The 21,949-nt window shown below is 41.3% G+C and overlaps 1 protein-coding gene across 4 annotated transcripts in view; it reads left to right on the forward strand.

Moving 5' to 3' along the window:
* Nucleotides 1-20,847, forward strand: part of TGFBR3 (transforming growth factor beta receptor 3) — a 193,008-nt gene extending 172,161 nt beyond the window's left edge. For 2 of the 4 annotated variants that reach the window (XM_072754638.1, XM_072754639.1), the window contains exons 15-17: nt 2,881-2,922; nt 5,441-5,548; nt 17,397-20,847. In XM_072754638.1, the coding sequence (XP_072610739.1) occupies nt 2,881-2,922; nt 5,441-5,548; nt 17,397-17,515 (269 nt within the window). In that variant the 3' untranslated portion in view covers nt 17,516-20,847. The remainder of the gene's footprint in view (nt 1-2,880; nt 2,923-5,440; nt 5,549-17,396) is intronic. The other 2 variants (XM_072754636.1, XM_072754637.1) reach the window with 1 other exon arrangement.
* The last annotated feature ends 1,102 nt before the right edge of the window (nt 20,848-21,949 follow it).

The following is a 21,949-nucleotide window of genomic DNA, read 5'->3' on the forward strand; positions in this document are numbered from 1 at the left end:
ACATGATGAACACTATAGAGACCTTTAAATGCCTTTGGACTTAGTTCAGTGAATCAAACCACTGCTTCTTGGAAGTAGAATTTTGTGGTTAGATACCCCCCACCTCATAGGGTTCTTGGGAGTTTAAAAGGAAAAAATCTAAGCAAAGGCTTTTTGTCAGTTGTAGAACCCTACACACGTGTGTAAATGGAAGGCATCACCATCAATATTTTATCGCTGCCAATAGGCTGAAGGGACCAAACTCCACAGTCTCTTGTGTTCACTTTGTAGTTGGTGATGTTCTGCATACTGAAATAGATTTTCTTAAAAACACAGTTATTTTAATTTTAGTAATTTTATTTAAGTACAACGTGAACATATCCTGGTACCACCACTGTGCTCAGCTCTGGGAAGCACCATTCAGTTGTGGTGGCTGTGACTCATCTGGTGGCATTCCTTCCTCTAGAGCTGGACCAGCACACCCCGTGCTGTAACAGTGTAGGCAGCCCAGCTGACCTGGTTAATCCTGAGCATTTACAGGCCTATGTACCTTCTTTATTTTTATAAACGTGACCTTAAATGCTGCTTGTTTACTCAGTTTTTTCACAATTTCTTTTGTTCCACTGTGGATTCCAACACAAGGTGTGTGTTCTCCTCCTTTTTTGAATGAAAATGGAGATGAAAAGAGACGAGCTAAACACTCACCACTTGCAACTGTAAAGAGCAGGGGTAGAGTCTACACCAGGACTCAGCACAATTTTTCTATGAAGGGCCAGAGAATGAGTGTCTTGGGCTGCTCACACGTTCCCTGCCCTGACGACTCAATGCTGCTCCTGCAACATACTGGCGTCAACAGTATATAAATGATGAGCATGGTCATGTTCCAAAAAAATTTTATTTATGGAATAGGTTTGACTTTCACATACTTTGCATATGTCATAAAATATGAATCTTTTGTGTTTTTTTTTAATGTCAGAAATATATAAAATATACCCTTAGCTCACAGGCCATACAAAAGTGAGTTTTAGGCCATGATACACTACCCTGTGGTCTGTGCTGTTCTCACTGTGAGTCACAAGTAGCTTCTTAATCAGTGCTCCCCTGCTATAAGGACAGAGTGACACTCCCCAGTCATGTAGCCTACTAAGCAGAATATGGAATTTGGGTTCAGCCCCTGCCCTGATGCTTTCCAGCTGTGACCTTAGGCAAGTCACATGACAGCAGAGTCTCAGGATGCTCATTTGTAAAATAGTGATAAGAATTTTTCTGCCTCTCTCACAGGGCTGGTGTGAACCTCAAATGAGACTTGAACACGAAAGCATTACAGAAATGTCACAATATACAAACATTTTTATATAACCTTATTCCAGGCTTCTTCTGTTGTCTCCCTTGTCAAGAAGTACATCGCCATTCTAGTCATCCTTCACTCAACATTTCTGGCAGGCCTGTCCCATGCCAGGCTGAGCCGTGCGATATACAGATGAGTAAGAACTAGACCCCACCCTCAGGGCAGACAAGAATCTAGAGAATTACGATGTGATGGAGTACACGTACGACAACCAGGGGATGAATAAGCAAAGTGGGTAGAGACCGGCCCTGCTGGGGGGGAGGTTGGGCCAGTGAGAGAGTCAGAGAAGGTCTCCCAGTGAAAATACCGAACAAACTAGGTCAGGGGAAGGAGGGTGTTTCGGGGGATGCATCGCAAAGTGCGATGACCTAGAGCAACATGGAGAATTTGGGTAGCTTAAATAACTATGAGGAGCCCAGCTTGGGTGAAGGACTCTTAGGATAGGAGGCTCCCGACAGGTCGGAAGAGGAGGAAGGCAGAACTTTGCGTGCCATGCTGGAGTTTGGATTTTTTTCCCTGTAAGTGCAGGAAGTCATGGAGCAATTTAATCAGGACGATAACATCATCAGCTTTGAGCTCTGGAAAATTCATGCTGGGGGAAAATATGGTGGAGGAAATATTTGGGGCAGGGGCAGAGACAAGGAAACCAATTAGGACGGCTCTATGATAATGCAGATGTGTGATGAAAGGAGCTGAGGGGCGCCTGGGTGGCTCAGTTGCATCCAACTCTTGGTTTCAGCTCAGGTCATGATCTCAGGGTCCTGAGATCTCCCTGTCAGGCTCTGCTCAGCACAGAGTCGGCTTGTCCCTCTGCACCTTCCCCTGTGCACATGCTCAAGTGCTCGCTCTCACTCTCTCTCTCAAATAAATAAATAAAATATATTTTTTAAGCTGAACTGTAGGATAATAGCATTAAGGAAAGAAGAATAAAGACACTTTTACAAAACTTGTGTACTTTTTAAAATAGATTTTACTTATTTATTTGAGAGAGAGAGTGAGAGTGAGAGTGAATGCAGGAAGGAGAGGGAGAGAGAATCCAAGCAGACTCCGTGCTAAGCTGAGCATGGAGCTCAGTCTCCCAACCCTGAGATCATGATCTGAGCCAAAACCAGGAGTCAGATGCTTAAGCCACTGACCCACCCAGGTGCCCCACAAAACTTGTGTACATTAAAAGCATTTTTTGAAAGTGGAAAAACATGAATACACTGGAGAAATACAGTATTTAAAGGTATTGAACCCCCTTATAAATAAATATAAAGGTATACACACATGCGCACACACATACACACACGGTCAGACTCACATTCCTTGATTTGCCTTCAAGTTTTCTTCAAATTGGAGAGCCTATACAATTGATTGTTAACAAAGTACAATGCTTAAAATTTCTGAAAAACCCATGTTACAGTTTTGACATCTAAAGAGGATAACTGACAAAGCTTTCACAGAGTCTTAACAAATAGGACAGTGTCCGTCTCAACTGAGATTGTGATGAACTTTTGCTTAAAACTTGGTTTCTCTGTGGAATGCACCATGATTTTTTTTTTTTTTTTCAGAAACAGGTCCAAGCTTTAAGGAACCGAATCCAATTTCTCCACGTAAGTCTTTATGCATCTATTTCGAAAGGAAGCCTCCTGGGCTTTTTATAAGAATGAGTTGGTTATGGAGCATTTGGCAAACTTTGAGTTTTGATAAGAAGACTTATGCTCTCATTCCCTGTCTTCCCCCCCTTTTTTTTTCCATAATCTCGCACTTTCTCCGTTCCTCTGTCCTTCCTTCATCCTCTTTTTTTCCTGGCTGCCACTTTTAAGGATGAATTTGCTGACCCACTGGCATGTGTGGCCTTCATGGGAAGGCAGTAACTTAACCTAGCTTTAGAGAGAGTTCGTTATTTGCACACTTATATCAGTTGTGATATAAAAGCATGCATTTAGGGGTGCCTGGCTGGCTCATCGGTTGAGTGGCTGCCTTCAGCTCAGGTCATGATCACAGGGTCCTGGGATCAAGCCCCACATCAGGCTCTTTCCTCAGCGGGGAGTCTGCTTCTTCTTCTCCCTCCTTCTTGTTTACTCTCGTGTGTGCTCTCTCTCTCTCAGATAGATAGATAGATGATTGATAGATAGATAGATGATAGATAGATATAGATAGATAGATAGACAGACAGACAGACAGAAACAACCTTATAGCTATGGAAGTGGTTTGCTTTACATCATCAACAGTACCTCCCTGCTCAGAGAAGCAGTGCTAAGGGAACTAGTTGCTGTGTCTTAAAGACCATCTCTTGTCCAAGGGGGTGGGGGGGGGTCTATGAGAAAAGGGGAGGAGGGGGAGGTTGTAAGAAAAAAAGAAAGAGACCAACTTCTACAAAATAATGCATTGGGGTTTGAGCCAATTTTATCACTTTGTATGGAAGAGAATTCTGACCAGAAAATACTTAGGTGCCTTGCCCGCAGTAATAATTGGCATTCAGGCAGGACTAGAACCTGGGCTTTCTGGCTTTACACCCAGAGCTCCTCTAGATGATGTGGCCTTGTGGGAAGAACCTGTGCTTTTTTCCTTCCCTGAAAACTCTGTGTTAGTCTCCATGGCTGATCTCATCACATACACAGAACAGCCTGGCGAGTTCCTTTACGCAAAGCACTAAACTTTTCTAATGAAGTGTCTTATTTCAACAATATCATGGAAGAGTATCCATGAGCCCACAAAGGGAGACTTAGGGACATATTTCTTTCATACTTTCCCAGCCTGATTTTCATAAATGACATGTCCATTTTTAGAATTTCAGAGGAGTTTTAACTAGAAACTTTCAGTCATGCCCCAATTTTGCATCTAAGCATAGAAAGGCAAATCATCTTTTAATATCTACAGGCTAACTTAAGTTGAATTGATGGTTTGGTTCAACTTAACTTTTGGAGTTCTTCCCAGTTCATACTTCCCTCAGGATCCCCAGACCTTTTACAGACTTTTGTTTGTTCACTTCCTACCTTCAGCAAGTGAAGTTGTTCTATCCCCGTTTCCAGAAGTTAACACATCAGAGGGATATGTCTAGAAAAGTAGCCACCAGGACTTGGAAATTCCAAAATTCCAGCATCTTCACTAGCGTGGCATTCTCTCCTGAGCCCTTACAAGTTCTGGGGCTGCCTGGGGCGGGAGTTGGGGAGGTCACATTTGTCTATACAACTAGATCTTTTACACTGAAGTGAGATGAAAGGCAAAGAGATTCAATTTATATAGAAATCAGCTGGAGTCGCTTCTGACTCAAGAGGAATGGAGAAATGGAATTAAAATACTGGGGAGATTCTATACCTTAAATTTATATTTAAAAAATAGACAGCTTAGAAATTTGATTCTCCTGAAAACCCCTGTCTCTTGGAAACTGGTTTTAACTTCTTATAAGTGATTCACAGAAGGTAGTTCTCTTAAATGAAAGGAAATGTTCTATTTCTGTGGCCTGGAATTAATTTCAAATATAAACATCTTTGCCAAGTGGAGGAACAATTGGTTCTATTTATATGTTTTGCTGACCATAAAACTGACATCATTTCACATCGAGAAGTATTTCCGTCCCCCTCATAGAAAGATCACGATTGGAAAAGTGTTAAAAAGCAGGTTGTTTAAAATGACACAATATATAATTGTTAAGATGGAGGGTTTGATCTGAGGGGACCAGTGAGATGTTAGAATCTATAGGAATAGTTGATCCTTTCCTTATGTTTCCTCCTTGTCACCCCTTTTTTCCTGTTACCTCTCACACTTGTAAATGTCCATGAAAATGTTTTTGTAGAGTATTTGATCTGTGTTTTCTGTGTTTTCTTGTTTCATTGTTGGAAGTGTTTGATGAGTAAGAAACAGTGCACCACATTTTGGTAATGGGTTCTTATTTCATTTTCCAAATCATCTTCAAACTGAAGATATCTTGGAGATCTGATCATTTCATTTTTTCTTTTGAGAAAAAAGTGTGCAGGTTTTAAATACATTGCAGTTGTTTGGAACTCATTTTGTCCTCATTTTCTTAGTCAATGCCCACCTTCCTGACAGTGTTTGTGTAAGAAATACAGAATTGCAACATCTGGTGCAGACTCACTGAAAGTATGTATTGGCTTCCCTTCTTTATAGCAGTTTTCCATGGTCTGGACACCCTCACTGTGATGGGCATTGCGTTTGCAGCATTTGTGATTGGAGCACTCCTCACAGGGGCCTTGTGGTACATCTATTCTCACACAGGTGAGTGTGACCATCAAGTATTAGTTGGTGTGTGTCCTGTGTGTCTGCCACACAGCAGACTTTTCAGTGTTTTGTTGGATGGATGAATGGATGGAATAAGGAATGAGAGAGAAAGGTCATTCCCGCCGTTTGCGCATGTACATATTTGGCATCAATTGGGTTTTGCAAAAATATAGTTTGCTTTAAGCACCATTAGAAAAGGAATGTTTAAACTATGTTAATTGCAATTGAGATGTTGGTGAAGGCTGGCCACTAATAAAGCTATTTTGTGGTTAGGGTTTAATTAAAGAAAATTGATGTAGACAAACTAGAAATTTAAACCCTTCCCTCAAAGCTAAAGACTTCAGCACAGACATGAATGGGCAGGAAGTGAAAAAGGAAGCTAAGATTTGCCAGGAGGCTGAGCACTGTCCCTAAGAGTCCCCAGTCTCAATGGCTTAAACCAGAATTTCTTGATCCTTTTAAAGTCCATACCATGTCTTCTTTGATAAGCATAAAATTCTCATGTCTTTCTTCTATAAAGTTATTTAAATTTTTAAAATATATTTTCATGAGTTGCAAACAAATAGAAATGGTGAAACAAAGCACTTTGTTTTGAAGCTGTGTTCCTCATCCAGCAAAATTCTGATGTGCCCCTTCTCTTGACCTTTCCCCCTACTCCTGAGGTTGAAACATTCTGGCCTGAACAGAGAATCTGTTCGCACCCCAGTACACAATGCGGACCTGGCAAGGGGAGTTTAGTGCAGTGGGGAAGAAACAAATGGACTGCTCTTATGTTGCTTCTTTCTTAATTTCCTTGCAGATAGATATAGGGAAGAAAGACATTTTAGGGTATGTCTAATGAGCTAGGTGGGGTTTTATGTCCTTGAATACTTACAGTTTACACTGTAACCCAGGTAAATTGTGCTTGGTTGCTGAGAGGCCAGCGACAGGTTCAGCCCTTCTGTTTAGAATTTCATTAATTTTCCATTGAACCAATGAGTGCCATGATCTTTGGCTTTACCTTGGGCCATTCAACCAGACAAGCTGAAAAGATGACTGCTTTAAAAGGCAGAGAAGCACAGAAGGGCACTTTGAGAAGTCACATCTTAATCCTTACCAGAACTCTTCAAAGAGTTCAAATATTCAAATAATGCATCCTCCTACTGAATCATTTTAGATTATGGCAGGAGAAGAGATCCTTTTGTGCCTAGCATAGAGAAGTCACACAATCCAAAGCAAAAGTTAAGGAAAGTGTACTTGTGGGGCTTTGAGTCCTCAGATTATTATTCCTAGTCAGTGATGTTTGAGTGAGGTATATTTCACATGAGAGAGAAAATAGGAGTCTTAATCTCAAATGTCATGATTCTGAGGATATACAAACCTCTGTGAGTCAGCTTGGGAATACTCTTCCTCGTGAACAATTCATACAAGCACCAGAAGGGACAGCTTTTAGCAGAGCAGCATTTTAGAATAAATAATATTTCATAGGAATACTGACACATTCAGATCTCACACCAGCCTCACAATCTTTCCCAATCTCCCGCATGGCTATGAGGCTCCAGCGCTGTTGGCAGCTTATGCTGTATATTGGGAATGAACTTGAAACTATGCCAAAAAAATTCTGTAGTCCCGAGGGTTTTATATGGGCTGGTTAACCTATGCTTAACATGTGCCTGCCCAGCCATGACTAGCCTTCGCCATAGAGCTACACCCTCAAACCCTGAGAGTTCATCTCAGGCCAGGTGAGGCCAGGTCAGGCAGGAGGGCTACCACATGGCCCTCACTGTTGGCACACAACCCGCTGAACTCGCTCTGATAATCCCAGGCTCTTGTGCACTAGCCAAGCTCACAAACCTGATAAAAAAACAAAGCATGGTTTTATGGCATTTATTGCTCTGCTCATTAAATTCCAAAGTTTATTGTTCCTGCTCCCTTCCCCCAACAAACCAGAAGGGGAGGAGTTTTTACATTTTGTTAATAGAGAAATAGGTTTGGAAATAGATTAAAGGAAAAACTAAAAACCCTTTCTGCTCTGGCTTCCAGCAATCTAAACTATGCTGATTTGGAAGTTAAAAGGCTTATAGACACTGTCATTTGGGCTCCACCATCTGCTAGCATCACATATGATACAGCTTCAGAATGACTTTTTACTAAAATGTGTAGCCTCTGGTTCATTTTAAAGACTTCTCTGAAGGAAAGCCAACATCATGTAAGTGTGAAAGAGGCTCACTTCCCAGCCCGGTGGTACTATCCTGTCCAGAACTACTTCGGTTTTGCACCTGGATAGCTAGGCAGCAAATTTAAATGAAAAGAGAATGTAATGCAGGAGCCCATGGAGAGAAGTTTGTGTACAAACACAGACTCAGTGCATTCAATTTCCACAATAATCTAAGCTGTGGAACTCAGACCTTATATGGTATAATTTGGGGGTTCAAGCTAGCATCTGCCTCTGAGTCCAAAACAATCCTTAATTTAGACAGATTCTCTTTGATTATGCTTTCCCTTCCATCTGAGTACAGAGCACAAAACCAAGTGATGTGTTTGAATTGCGGCTCTCTACCTACATACCTGGAATGTGTGTTAGTCTAAGGAGCTGAGTCTCTACTTTTTCATATCATAGGTTTGGGCACCACGAAGGATACTTCCTTAAAGCTCTATTAATCCTGTTTGGAAAACTCAAACTTACATTATCTATTAAGATTTTGCAAAGAGGAGGAGCAGTTAGAATGAGAATGGTTCTGGAAAGGAACCTTAGAATCTTCATGTTCCTGAGAGCCTTGCTAGTCCAAGAAGGGTTTTTTGGGGTGAGGGGTAAAAGTATTTACTTTTATTTTGTAGTTAAACTTTTTAGCCTTTAAACTAGCCTAAGGCAGTATATGCATAGAGTTGAAAGGCTGAAGTAGTTCTATGAGACTTGTTATGAAGAACATGAGTCCCCTACTGCCCGAATCCCTTTTCTCACTCCTCAGAGCACCATTTTTGACTCTTAACAGATTTTTTTGAACATTTAATCCTTGTATCAAAATGACAGTATAATATTGCTACTTCTTATCAGTTTTAGGTCTTTTCTGTCAACCTCCTACAAGGGAAAATAAGAATTTAGTTCTTTTTTTTAATCCCTGTTCCCCAATTATACATTCATGCCCCTGACTGCCCCCCGATCCCCACCACTCTAACAGAATTATACTGAAATTTTGGGTAGGTCAGTATTTACTGTTTACATTATTATGACTACCAAAATGCTAATCACACTTTAGCTATGTAATATTATTCCTTCTACATGATTTTTTTTTTTTTTTTTTGAGATAGAGAGAGAGAGAGAACATGTTGGCAGGGGTGGGTGTGGTATGCACATAGAGAGAGGAAATCCCGAACAGGCTCCTTGCCCAGCATGGAGCCCAATGTGGGGCTTGACTTTTAATTTTCCCTAGAATTAATGATTATCTCTACATACACATAGTAGCTTAGTTTTCTGTATACTTCTCACACTAATTCATCTGTTGGCACTCTGTCAGTGGATTCGGTCTCCTTATAATACATTCAGATATTCTTCTGATTCATTTCCTTCACTCCATCTTTTCTGGAGCCTTCTTACCTGTTCCTGTCTGAACTGGTTGCCCTTTATGTTTGGACTCTGCTGTCTTCTTATGTTCTTTCACCACTGTTCTGGGGGTTCCCTGCACTTTAGTTCTGAATGGCCTGTATCATGTTTCCCACGTCTTCGTCCTTTGTTGAAAGGGCACATAAGAAGTAAATATTTGTCATACCTGTCATATCTGAAAATATCCTCAGTTTATACAAACACATGGTAGACAGTTTGGCAAAGTGTAGACTTTTAGGTCATAAATAATTGTCTTTCAGAATTTAGAAGCATTCCTCATTGACCTTTAGCTCTGAAGATTGCTTTTGGGAAACTCAAAGCCATTCAGATTCCTGGCCTATTTTTTGTTGTTGTTTGTTTTGGTTTGGTTTATTTTTTTATGGAAGAAATTTTGTGATAGTCCTTGATTTAGGTGTATTTTCATACATTATGCTGGGCGTTGAGTCCTTTCAGTCTACAAACTCATGTCCTTGAGCATTAAGATTTTTAGAATTATTTGTTTTCTCCTGTTTTCTGTGTTCTCTTATTCTAGAAATCCTTTTAGAATTGAACCTCTTGGGGCACCTGAATGGCTCAGTCAGTTAAGCATCCGACTCTTGATTTTGGCTCAAGTCATGATCTCAGAATCATGAGATCGAGCTCTGCTTGGGTTCTGCACTCAATGGGGAGTCTGTTTGAGATTTTCTCCCTCTCCCTTTACCCTCCCCTCCTCTCTCTCAAAAAAAAATTAGGGCATCTGGGTGGCTCAGTGGTTGAGCATCTGCCTTTGGGTCAGGTTGTGAGCCTGGGGTCCTGGGATCGAGTCCCACATCAGGCTCCCCACAGGGAGCCTGCTTCTCACTCTGCCAATGTCTCTGCCTCTCTCTCTGTGCCTCTCATGAATAAATAAATAAAATCTTTTTAAAAATTAGCTTTTTGAATGATCCTCTTTCTTTTCTATTTTCTACTTTTTCCTTAATTTCTGAGAGATTTCTTTATCATTTAGTTTCCTGCTGAATTTTTAAATACAGCATTCAAAATTTTAAATTCTAAGACATTTTTCCTATGAATTAAAAATATATGTCCATTTTCATCTCATGGGTATAATATCTCTCTGAAAATGCTAATACAGGATTATTTAAGAATGAGTAAGTTCTGAGCTTGTGGCTCGGAAATAATGATTATGAATTTCCCTTAAGATGATCTGGCTGGGCTTTATTGAAGAACTCTTAATAACATATCTTTGGATCTTTCTCTTGAGCTCATCAGGTTTTCTATTAAACAGGTTTTCCTACTTTCTAATTGGAAACTCTAGATCTGGGGATCACAACATTCAACGTACGTGACATTCATTTAATCTTCTTTCAGGTGGGTTCTCTGCTCTCAGCTGCCCTGGTGATGGTCAAATTCTGTTTCATCTTCTAGAGAGTAAACTTCCTGTCTTCCTCCCGATTGAGGAAAGGCAGGGTCCTCCCACACAGAGTAGAGAAGGGGATTCAGGGAAATCTCACTGCTCCTTATACAGGAGTCAGTTACCTCCAGTGCTTGCACCTTCATGTTTACCCTCTCTTTTAGGGTATCTGATGCCATCATTTCTTGAGTTGTTGAGGGTTCTAACTTGGTTGTTTTTCAGCTTTTCTTATGTTGACTTAGGTTCTGGCTCTCTTAAATCTGCTAGGTCACTCACCCATTTCTTCCCCAGCTTGTCTCCACTCCTGGTTTTCCTTTTTTCTGGTTGGTTTATGTCTTTTCATTTTGGTGAGATTTTCCTCCAAGCCTCTGTGTGGGTTGCAATTTTGTACTAGTTAATGTTTCAGTCTCTTGATATCCTAATTGTAATTATTTTAGTAGCTCACCCCGTCATAAGAGTGAACTAGACTACTTCAAGTTTAGAGAAGTTTTCAGTTGCTATTAATCCACTTCAAAAATTGTGCCTCCCCATTCTCCAAGCTAAAAGACTTTCCTTTTCCAAACAGATTCATGCAGAAGGATGGGTTAGATGTTGTCATCATTTATCTTCATCTAAACTTGCCTTGTGGCTCCTGAGCAGAATTACTCAAAGTCTGATGATAAGAAGAAGAAAAAAGAAAGGGGGTCCTGGGCAGGGGGAGGGGGCACCCTCCAGGTACCTGTACAGCCCTTGGACTTGAAGCTCTAGTTCAACTGTTAGTCCTCTTATCTGAGCCAGATATATTAACCATGTTTCCCTAACCCCTACTTTCCCAGGGTTATTGGTAAGAACGCTTAAGCAAGAATGCATGTGAAAAGTCTTCTGAACTCCCAAGTCCTACAAAAATATAAGATACTGAAGGTTTCTCGGGTGTGTAGGCAGAAAAAAAATCTAAGTGGAAGGAACACTGCATTTCACAGAGCAAAATAAATGCTGAAGTCTCGAATTAAGTGTGCCTGTCCCTATCCCTCAGGCTTCTCTTCAGCAATGCTTAGTTGAACATACTTTGTGTTCTTAAAGCAAAAGTCAAACACACCCTTAGGTTTACCTGAGTCAGGTCAGAGTTTTTAATTAGGAGCATCTGTGGAGGCCTCAAATGTTTCTAGAAGTCTGAAGTTTCTTCAGGCTCCCAAGTTTAGTCAGAAGAGATAAGCAGAAAGACAGATATGACTAAAGTAGGGAGCAAGAACTCTGGAAAACAGTGTAGAGGGTCCTAGAAAATAGAGAAAAATAGAGAAATTCCACGACCCAGCAATCACACTACTAGGTACTTCCCCCAAAGATACAGATATAGTGATCTGAAGGGGCACCTGTATCCCAGTGTTTAGAGCAGCAATTTCCGCAGTAGCCAAAGTATAGAAAGAACCCAGATGTCCATCAACAGATGAATGTATAAAGAAGATGATGTATATCATCTTTATATATATATGTGTGTGTGTGTGTGTGTGTGTGTATAAATATGTGATGGAATATTACTCAGCCATCAAAAAGAAGAAATCTTGCCATTTGCAATGACATGGATGGAACTAGAGGGTATGATGCTAAGTGAAATAAGTCAGAAAGGCAGTTATCATTGACTTCACTCATGTGGAATTTAAGAAACAAAACAGAGGGTTCTAGGGGAAGAGAGGGAAAAATAAAACGACAAAATCAGAGAGGGAGACAAACCATAAGAGACTCTTAACCATAGAAAACCAACTGAGGGTGGCTGGAGGTGAGGGGTGGGGGGTGGGGTAACTGGGTGATGGACATTAAGGAGGACACGTGATATGATGAGCACTGGGTATTACATAAGACTGATGAATCACTGATCTAAACCTCTGAAATCTAATACACTATATGTTAATTGAATTTTAATTTAAAAATTTAAAAAGTAGGGGTCAAGAGACTTAAGTCCCAGGGATCAGAAAAGATGCAACTGGAACAGATGGGAACACACCCTGGTGTGACTGTAAAAATGGTAGGATCACTCTTTGCACCCACATGTGCAGGTTAAGTTAAAGTAAGATAGCTGCAAGGGGTGCCTGGCTGGCTCAATTGATAGAGCATGCAGCTCTTGATCTTGGGGTCATACGTTGGAGCCCCACATTGGGTATCGAGATTACTTAAAAATCAAAATCTTTTTAAAAAGAAAGATAGCCACAGAAAACCAAAATGCAGGTGCAAATAGGTTAACCATACTGCAGGAATATAGAAAGAAAGTGATATGACATTTTGAAAGGTTTTAAATTCCTGCCTTGGGGGGCACCTGGGTGGCTCAGTTGGTGGTTAACAGGTGGTTAAGCATCTGCCTTCAGCTCAGGTCATGATCCCAGAGTCCTCTGATCGAGCCCCACATTGGGCTCTCTGCTCAGCTGGGAGTCCGCTTCTCCCTCTCCTCGTGCTCTCTCTGTGTCTCTCTCTGCCAAATACATAAATAAAATCTTAAAAATAAGTAAATCAATCAATAAATTGCTACCTTGGAATATTTTCCCCTTTTCTCATTAATTACAGCAACATTGAATTTGCCCCCCCTACAGAGTTTGCCTGCAGAAGAAAAGTCTTGTAGCTTAAATTTTTGAAACTGACACATAGTGATTGAAGATTTCTATAAACCAAAGGTAGTCTCGTTCACTCTCCTTATAGGAGCAAGCTTGTTAAATAATTACACTGAGGATATCAAGAGATTGAGACATTGATTGGTACCTAATCGCAACCAACACATAGGCCTAGCCGACAGTATCTTTTTCTTTCCAGCATCAAGTAATATTAAATCTGAATCACCCCCAGGCATATGGTTTTCAATCCAATGCTTAAGTATCTTCCAAGAAAGAGATTCCGTAAATTCCCCTTATAACTAACCAATCCCCATAATCAGCAAGTTCTTTTCTCTGTGACCTAAATCCTTATTGCTACCATTTAAACTCATTTCCTCATGTTCTGCCCTCTAGAGAGATAAAGAACAGCTGTCTGCTCTTCTTTATAATAATCCTCTTTGGGTGATATTTGCAAACATTCTCCTTTGGGCTAAATGATTGAGATTCCTCTCACCTTTTTTTTTTTTTTAAGATTTTATTTATTTATTTATGAGACAGACAGAGACAGAGAGAGAGAGAGAGAGAGAGAGAGAGAGGCAGAGACACAGGCAGAGGGAGAGGCAGGCTCCATGCAGGGAGCCCGACGTGGAACTTGATCCTGGGTCTCCAGGATCACGCCCTGGGCCGAAGGCGGTGCTAAACCACTGAGCCACCCGGGCTGCCCCTTCTCACCTTTCTTTAAAATTCTTCTGTTGCTGCTTCCCTATAGAGCCTCTCCGTGTTATTCACATCATGTTGTGATGAAGTTTCTTCCCCCAAAAAACCAAACAAAAGTTTCTTCCCCACAACCTGCCATGCTGAAAGATGCAGAGATAAGAATTTGGTTGTAAAGGAGACTGCCAAAGAGGTGGCAGGAAATCAGATCTGGACAACTCCATGCCAAGCTAAAGAAATAAAACAGATTATCCTTTAAGAAATAGAATTTTCTATTTCTGAAAGCATCTTTGGCAATAGCTCAGCTCAGCCACCGGCAAATATGCAAGCTGGGTAGAATTAGTTCTAACACACCCTTCTCTGAATGCTTCCTCCCCACATCTCTCTTCCTCAGTGGGGTTTGAAATCTTATGAGCAAAGTGTGAAGACTGAACACATTTCTTTTGAGGGCCAGCTATCATGTTTATGAGCAAAGATCCTTCCTTGAACTCCTTACATTTGCTAAGTGGGCCTACTGTGCTTCGTCCTGAGGTCCTCACTGCCCATCTTCTCTAAAAGTAGGGTGGTTTTTTCTGTCACCCAAGGAATGTGTTAGAGAAAGTCAGTGCTCCAAGAAATTGGAGGTCACTGTGATAGAGAAAACCAAAGGGCTCGTCTCAGAAAACCCAGGGGAACTCCACTGACTTTTTAAGCAGAAGCATCTGCACATTAAATTTTGTTTCTCATGTGACTTTTTCTGTAGCACCATTTCCATTTGATAACGAAAAACTTTGTCTTAATTTCTCAGAATGTAAAAGTTTTTAACAATTTGGTTATATTGAGAAATCTCAGGTCTTACATGTGAAAACAGCCATCATGGTAGAAGATATTTTCAGTATTTCTGGGCAGATTCTCAGATAAAGATTCTCCTTAGCTTGGCACGTTGTTGGCTTAAAGTCAGAAGATTTTTTTTCTAATTTTTTCCCCCTATCGTATAATTGACACACGTTACAGTAGTTCCAGGTGTCCAACATACTGATCCCACAAATCTATACATTCTGCAGTGTTCCTCCCCAAGCGTAGCTCCCATCTGCCAGCATATAACGATATTTTGAAGTCAATAGACTATTGGGTTAGGTTGACTTGTCCACCATGGTGAAATGCATCCTGCAATTTTGAGTATAGGGGGCTTCTTTGTTTTGTTTGAGTGTTCGTTTTGGACGGTGTTTTGCATTAGCACAAGAGTTTCCAAAACTGGAAGTTGAAAGACCTTTTTAATGGGCACTGATTAAAATAAACTGGCATGGCAACAAATTATATTTGGCAAATAGACATCAGAAAGCAAATATTCCGACTTCCTGGGCAGGGAGTCATACTGGCACTTTTCCCGACTCTGAATAATCAAGCACATGTCCAGTTCTGGACGAGATACTTGTTCATTGTCGATAGATGAGGCAGGGCCATCTTGCTTTAGCTGGCTGTCAAGCTGAACAGATGAAGCCCAGGTGAGCCAGAAGGGGATGGTGGAGTGCTGATTCCTCCTGCTTTTCTGACGTATCCTCTATTTAAATGGAGAAAAGATGTTTTAAAATGTGCTCCATGCACAGCCACATTAGTGCTTCTAATTGATAACATAAGGATCCAGCTGGGTGTGGATCAACATGTGGGTTTAAGGGAGCTGAATTTTTAAAATATATCACGAGTTGTTCGGGTCTCAGGAGGCTTTTGGGTTTTGGGGGGAGGGGTTTTTTTTTTTTTTTGGTGTGGTTTTTGACATTAGAATAGCCGAGATTTGATTTCCTTCTAGAAATAAGCTCTCACTCTGGGGAAAGTGAATTTCTGGCAGAAAGTCACTGTCATTGAGGCAGCCTTCCCCATCTTTAATTACATCCATCCATGCAGGGTAGAGGGCAGTGCTGGGGAGGGTCCAAAATATAGATTGCCTAAAAAAAACAAGAGTGAAAATACAGTTTTTCTGCCTCTGAGGAATATTGGCCCTCTCTCACCTCTAGCCCACCAATCCCAGAAGAAAAAGATAATCAGAAGAAATCCAGCACAGGCCAAATAATGCAGCAAACATATAAATGCCCCGAGGTTGATGCAAAAATGTGTGTTGAGGTTGTGTGGTTTGTAAAATGGGTGACAGGGAAAGCTGTAACCAGATGCAAGGGCATGAGCCAGTTCTACATTTTGCAGAGCTGCTTTTTGGCAGAGTCTTTTGAGGGGCCCAGAAAAGGGATGGAAGTAACGGGCTAAGATCCTGTCCTTGAAGAGCAGAGCCTTTGCTCTGTGAGCTTTGTTTTAATGAAGCGGCCAGAGGGCTGCTTATCTCTCTGGCTGATAGCTGTGTATTTCAGCTTGACAGGAAAGAGGAGGCTCATTCATAAACAGACCTGGCCCTCTGGGGCTTCCCACATTGCAGGGCGGACCAGAAGTTTATTAAGTTTATGCTGTGACTTTTCAGAGAAAATGCAGTGTTTTTCATTAGAGAGCGTTGATCACTTTTCCCTACACAGAGCCATTTTTTGAGGGCTGCCCTGAGACCATTTTCGCTGAAGAAAAGGCTTAGCTCTAGGGCCTTTCGCAGTGCTAAATGCAAACCATGTGTGTGACCCAGGGGTTCCTGCTCCTCCAAAGCACTGCACATTTGGCAAAAGGAATGGGTTTAGTTAAAATGCAGTGGGATGTGTAATGAAAAGTGGGATGCTTAACGTGTTAGGAGGTATTCTCACTGCACCCCCAGTAAACTGCAGGGTGGAGGACGTCGTTCCCTGGCAACCACAGTCCCCCCTGGACGATCAGCTGAACTCCTTGCCCGAAAGGTTTTCCTGAGAACGGACTTGTCCGACCTCCATTTCTCAGGTGGGTTGTGTGCTTGGGCCACACAGCTCTCTCTGCTGCAACTTTGGCAAAATCCAGACTCACCAACCCCATGTGGAGCAAGTATATTCAGAAAAAGGCCCCCAGACTTCCAGGCCTCCCTTGTCGCAGCCTAAAGGTCTCATCCTCCAAACCCCATGGTGCTTAAGAAGGGCTAGGACTGTGTTTCCTGAATACCAGGTCTGGGCTGTTGGATCACATCATATAAATGGTGGCGGTTTCTTCAAAGGTCCTGGGCACTGAAATCCTGGGTACTCCGTGTCATCTATCATGGCCTTAGTCACTAGAGCTGCCCATCAGTTAGCTTGAAACAGTTTGCTTTTCACTACGCAAGAGCTTTTAAAAACAAGAGGAAACTTTTTTTTCCAATACAGAAATTTCTTATTAAAAAAACTTGGAGGCCAACATTGAAAGCATGGTTTGTACACAACATTTTTGGAAGAACAAAGTGAATACAACCAAATATATTAAAATGGTTTCAATTACCGGCATTGACACAAAATTAGTGCAAAAAAAAAAAAACAACTACAATTGCACAGATAGTGGCTCTTGGATCTTGGAATTGAACTTGATCTGTGATCTCTCCCATTATCCAAGTGAGAAATGAGAGCTTGGGCTTTTGTCTGTGGTTGACTGTGATCATGGGACTCTTCTGTTCCATCGGAGACGAAAATCATAACTAGCCTCCTAGCAGACGTGCCCTGAAGTGATCTTGTGTCTTTCTTTGTCCCTTGTCTTGAACTGCAGGGGAGACGGCGGGAAGGCAGCAGGTCCCCACCTCGCCGCCGGCCTCGGAGAACAGCAGCGCGGCCCACAGCATCGGCAGCACGCAGAGCACGCCCTGCTCCAGCAGCAGCGCCGCCTAGCCACCTGTCACCCCCGCGACCAGGTCGAGGGCCCAGCCACGTGTCCACGCTTGCCAGCCTTTGTCGCGGTGCCCTTGTAAAGAGAGAGGGAATGTCAATCTAAAGACCACCTGTTGTACTCCTCCGCCCCCCAGGGCTGACACCCCCACCCCTGGACTTCTGTGCCACACTAGAACTCCCGGGGGGAAGCCACGGTGGTGGCCTTCTCCTCCAGCCCCGCACAGGCTTGGGGGGGTTTTCAATGTGAAACACATGCCAGTTTTCAAAATGCTGCTTTGTCCAGGTAAGACTATCCATGATCTGGGGGCCCGGAGACACCCTGACTCAAGGAGTTGGTAAGAGGATAGTAAGCAGACGGTAGGACCAGTGAGGAGATCTGGCCAAAGATTCTGGTATAACCGAACCAAGATGTAAAACGAAAGGAATACTTCAGGATTTCCTGTGTTCCTTCACGTCTAATTTGCACCTTCTGGACGCACACTTCTCACTTTGCTGTCACACCCTCTCGGGGCTGATGTTGTGGCTTGATGGGTGCTGCCCCCAGGGACCGCATCCTGACACGCATCACAGCAACATTCCTTTCTTGTGCCCTGGGCCAAAACCAGTGCTGATGACTTTATCAGCGTTCCCCCTTCTCCCACACCCGCACACCGACTGCAAAAATGTCTTAATGCAAGTTCTGTAATTTCTTGATAAGCCTAAAGAAATTGAAAATAGCCAAAATCTAGGACTGCAGATTTGTGCCCATTTATGACCTTGTGCTCTGAAAAACTAAATCGGGGCAAATGTAGTTTTAAAGTAGAAGAGGAATTTGCACAGTAATATATATGCAAGTATAGGTATAGACTATGTCATCTGGCACATTCGTTTTCTCAGTTAAAAAAAAAAGAGAAAATTCATTCCCCTTTTTAAAATGTCCTGCGCCTCAGAGTTGGAAGTTATTCTTAAATGTGTTTGGGAGAATAAGTGTTTCCACTCAAAACACGTCAACCTTTTAAATAGACCCTTTTGTGAAAAGCAAAGCTTTTGCTCGTGCATTGCACGGCAGATCCTGTTGGATTCCGGTTGGTTATCTGAACAGTGTCACCAGTTCTGCCAAGAAAGTGCTGAGATCTAGGAGAGGGCACTCATGTGGACTGCTTTAGTTCTCTTGCCTTAAGTATATTCCGAACTCAAAAAGGATTTGAGGTGGATTTTATTAAAATGGAATAATATGATGCCACTTTGCAGCTAAAATAAGCTCAACTGATACCTCTGTGTTAAAAAAAAAAAATGCCAGAGGGAAATTTCCATGCCAATATATTTACTACTGAGGATAGCTTCACTGCAAATAAATATTAACCTTTTTCCAGAATTCTCCCCAAAATGACTCAGAATCCCACAAACAGAAAAGGCCAAACCCTGCCCACAATATTCATAAACAAATCTCACTGCCCTTAAAATAAAGAGTTGTACCTAGTTCTCTGAATGGAACCCTAAGTAGAAAATGTTGATGGCACCCAAGACCTGTAGGCAGTGTCTGTCGGGCACACGAGTCGGTGGAGATACTGGGAGTCATTGATATGATACTGATAGATCATACTAGTCGCTGCTAGGACAGACCTATCACCAGTCATAGAGCAATACTCTGATTTGAGAAGTGTAGATACTCAATCTGGATAATATTAACCAAAACAAATTACTTGAGAGCTAAGATTTCCAGGCTGTCTACGTTGATTTCTTGAAAATTTTGCAGATTGCCACATACAAATGAAGATAGGAGATTAGAGAATTTATTTCCTTCAGTTAACTTTTTAACACAAGGGTATCAGAGTGGAGGACTTACATGATGCTACCTGTGTTTGAAAATAATGCGCTTTGCCTAACCTTCAGCAGAATGTATTGTTTTAGCATATTCTATGTATAAAAAAGTTTAAAGATGTCTTCAAAGAAGACTAGAGTCTTTAAGTCACTTATAGCTATATTTTACTACAAAAATTTGTGTATAAAGATATATTTAAGTGTTTTCGATAAATTTAAATTACTCCATATGAAATGTTTAATTTCAGTTACTGTGAATTCTTTTGATCAGTTCTTTGCTGTTTAAAAAACCCTTTCCATCCTGTTAAAAAGAAAATTAGCCATTAAGAGGTATTAAAAGACCCAAATCTTCAGATGGACAGGGTTAAAACACTTTTTGTCATTATATTTAAAATGTATATTTTTGAGAGAGATGCTACATTGCCAATGAGTTTATAAATAATTTAAAATTAATCTACAAATTTATGGATGCAAATCAAAAGATTTTAAAAGAAAGAAAAGAAAAAAATTCACCTTTTATTTGTTTGGATCTTACTGTCAGTAGTAGTATTCAGATCAAGAAATCCGTGTTGGTAAACCTGATCCCATGTTTAATTGGAGAGTGAACATCAGTAAATATCTCAGAAATGTTTCCAAAGAAAGTGTTATCTCCCTAGCTTCGTATTACATTTCCAGTTGCTTCATACTTCACAGTTTCAGTACAAAATACAAGCTATACTTTATAGCAAGTTCTGCGATTGTCTTTAAAACTGTTGTTATATTCCAGTTAAATGCTTCTGTCTACAGTCTTTTCTTACTTCTGCAGGCTACACCCTAATTCACAGAGGCCGTTTTGTTTTGTTTGTTGTTCAAGCTAAACCGATTGTTGAAATGCTCTCAACTCCCAAGGCAGAGGGTCTAATACCCTGTAGCTTCTCACCACAATTACTCTGTATTTTCAAAGTGAGAGACACCTCTTCTGTTTAAGCTGTCCCTGTAGCATTTTCTACACAAACAAACAAAAATGGTCTTTTCCTTGTCTGTAATAAGATTGTAAACCCATTTTCTGTGTGTGTTCTGTAGTAGGCATGATTGTGGGTGTGTGGGGGTGCGCACATGCGTGCCAGTCTTTTTGTACTGTAACTACCTCATGGCGTGAGTGATGGTTGTACTGCCGGTTGTGTTAACAGAGCACGTTTTGTTGGGCGGATTGTGTGTGTGTGTGTGTGACCTTTTTTCCTGTTTGTTTTATCTGGGGGTTGTTCATGAAACTGACAGATGTTTTTCTAAAAAGGACTATTATCAGTTTCCAAATACAATACTTCTCTCTTCTGGTTTTTCCTGAGTGAGCCTGATTTTGTTGCTGTTTTTCATCTATCAGGGTAAAAAGAGTACCCTTGAAAATCCCTGTGGCCAGTTTGAACACCCCTGTTGTATTCTTTTCTCTGTTCAATGTGTTGGCAATTTTATGAACATGCTTAGATGTATAGTTTTGATAACCACAGTTTTCAGTCCTTTATCTGTGCATAATAAAAAAGATATATATCAATTTATTAACGTGTGTCTCATTTGTCATCATTAAATTCTACCCTCAGGATGATAGAACTTTTTCCTTGTAGCTTCTTCTTTTTTTTTTTTTTTAAGATTTTATTTATTTATTCATGAGAGACACAGAGGGAGAGCCTGATGTGGAACTCAGATCCCAGGACCCCAGAATCATGGCCTGAGCCAAAGGCAGACACTCAACTACTGAGCCACCCAGGTGCCCCTGCCTTGTGACTTCTGAATTGTTCATTTGTTCCAACTGTGTTGGTGTGGAGTCAGGACTGAAGAGCCTAAGAAAAAGAACTAACTCAGAGCAGAGGGAAAGAATGAATAGACTAGAAGAAATGACACCAGGAGCTGTCACTGTCTCGGAAAAATGTGGTGGGAGACTCAGAAGTGGATATCAGCCCCTGAATCCATTCCTGGCCTTTCTGTCAACCTCCTAGAACCAAGGGCTGAGAAATAATAGTATTGGCATCTCCAAATAACCCAGTGCCACTTCCAGCATTCTCTATGGATCTGGATGCCATCGCCTTATAGCTGCCTAAGCCAGAAATCTGGAAATCTAACTTGACTCCTCTTTGGCTTTCCACCACCAAATTAATAAGTCCAAGTTTATTCAACCTCTGGAGTATCTCTTCCTTCAAACCACCAACTTATTTCTACCCCTACTGCTGTTACCCAGAATCCAAGGCCCATTATCTCTTAAACTACTACAACCACCTAACTAATATGCTGACTTCCAGATTTGCCCCCCACTAACACCTTCTCCACTATGCAACCAAAAGAATTGAGAAAAGGTTCAAATCATGTCACTTTCCACTCGAAGCCCTTCCCTCCACTTGCTTTCAGGATAAAGTTCAACCTCCTAGGCGTGGCTTCAAGGGAATAATCTGCCCACTTTCCCAGCTACTTATTTCATCTCTCTGAAGCTCAAGTTCTTTTTAAAATTTATTTATTTATTTATTTATTTATTTATTTATTTATTTATTTATTTAAGAAAGAGCATGCAGAGGGAGGGACAGAGGGAGAGGCAGAAGCAGAATTAGTGAGTTAGATGGTTAGAAACAGACACTCAAAATGGTCATCCCTCTCTGCATTACAGGTAGG

The sequence above is a fragment of the Vulpes vulpes genome, chromosome 3 (assembly GCF_048418805.1).
Source record: "Vulpes vulpes isolate BD-2025 chromosome 3, VulVul3, whole genome shotgun sequence".
NCBI classification, from domain to species: Eukaryota; Metazoa; Chordata; class Mammalia; order Carnivora; family Canidae; genus Vulpes; species Vulpes vulpes.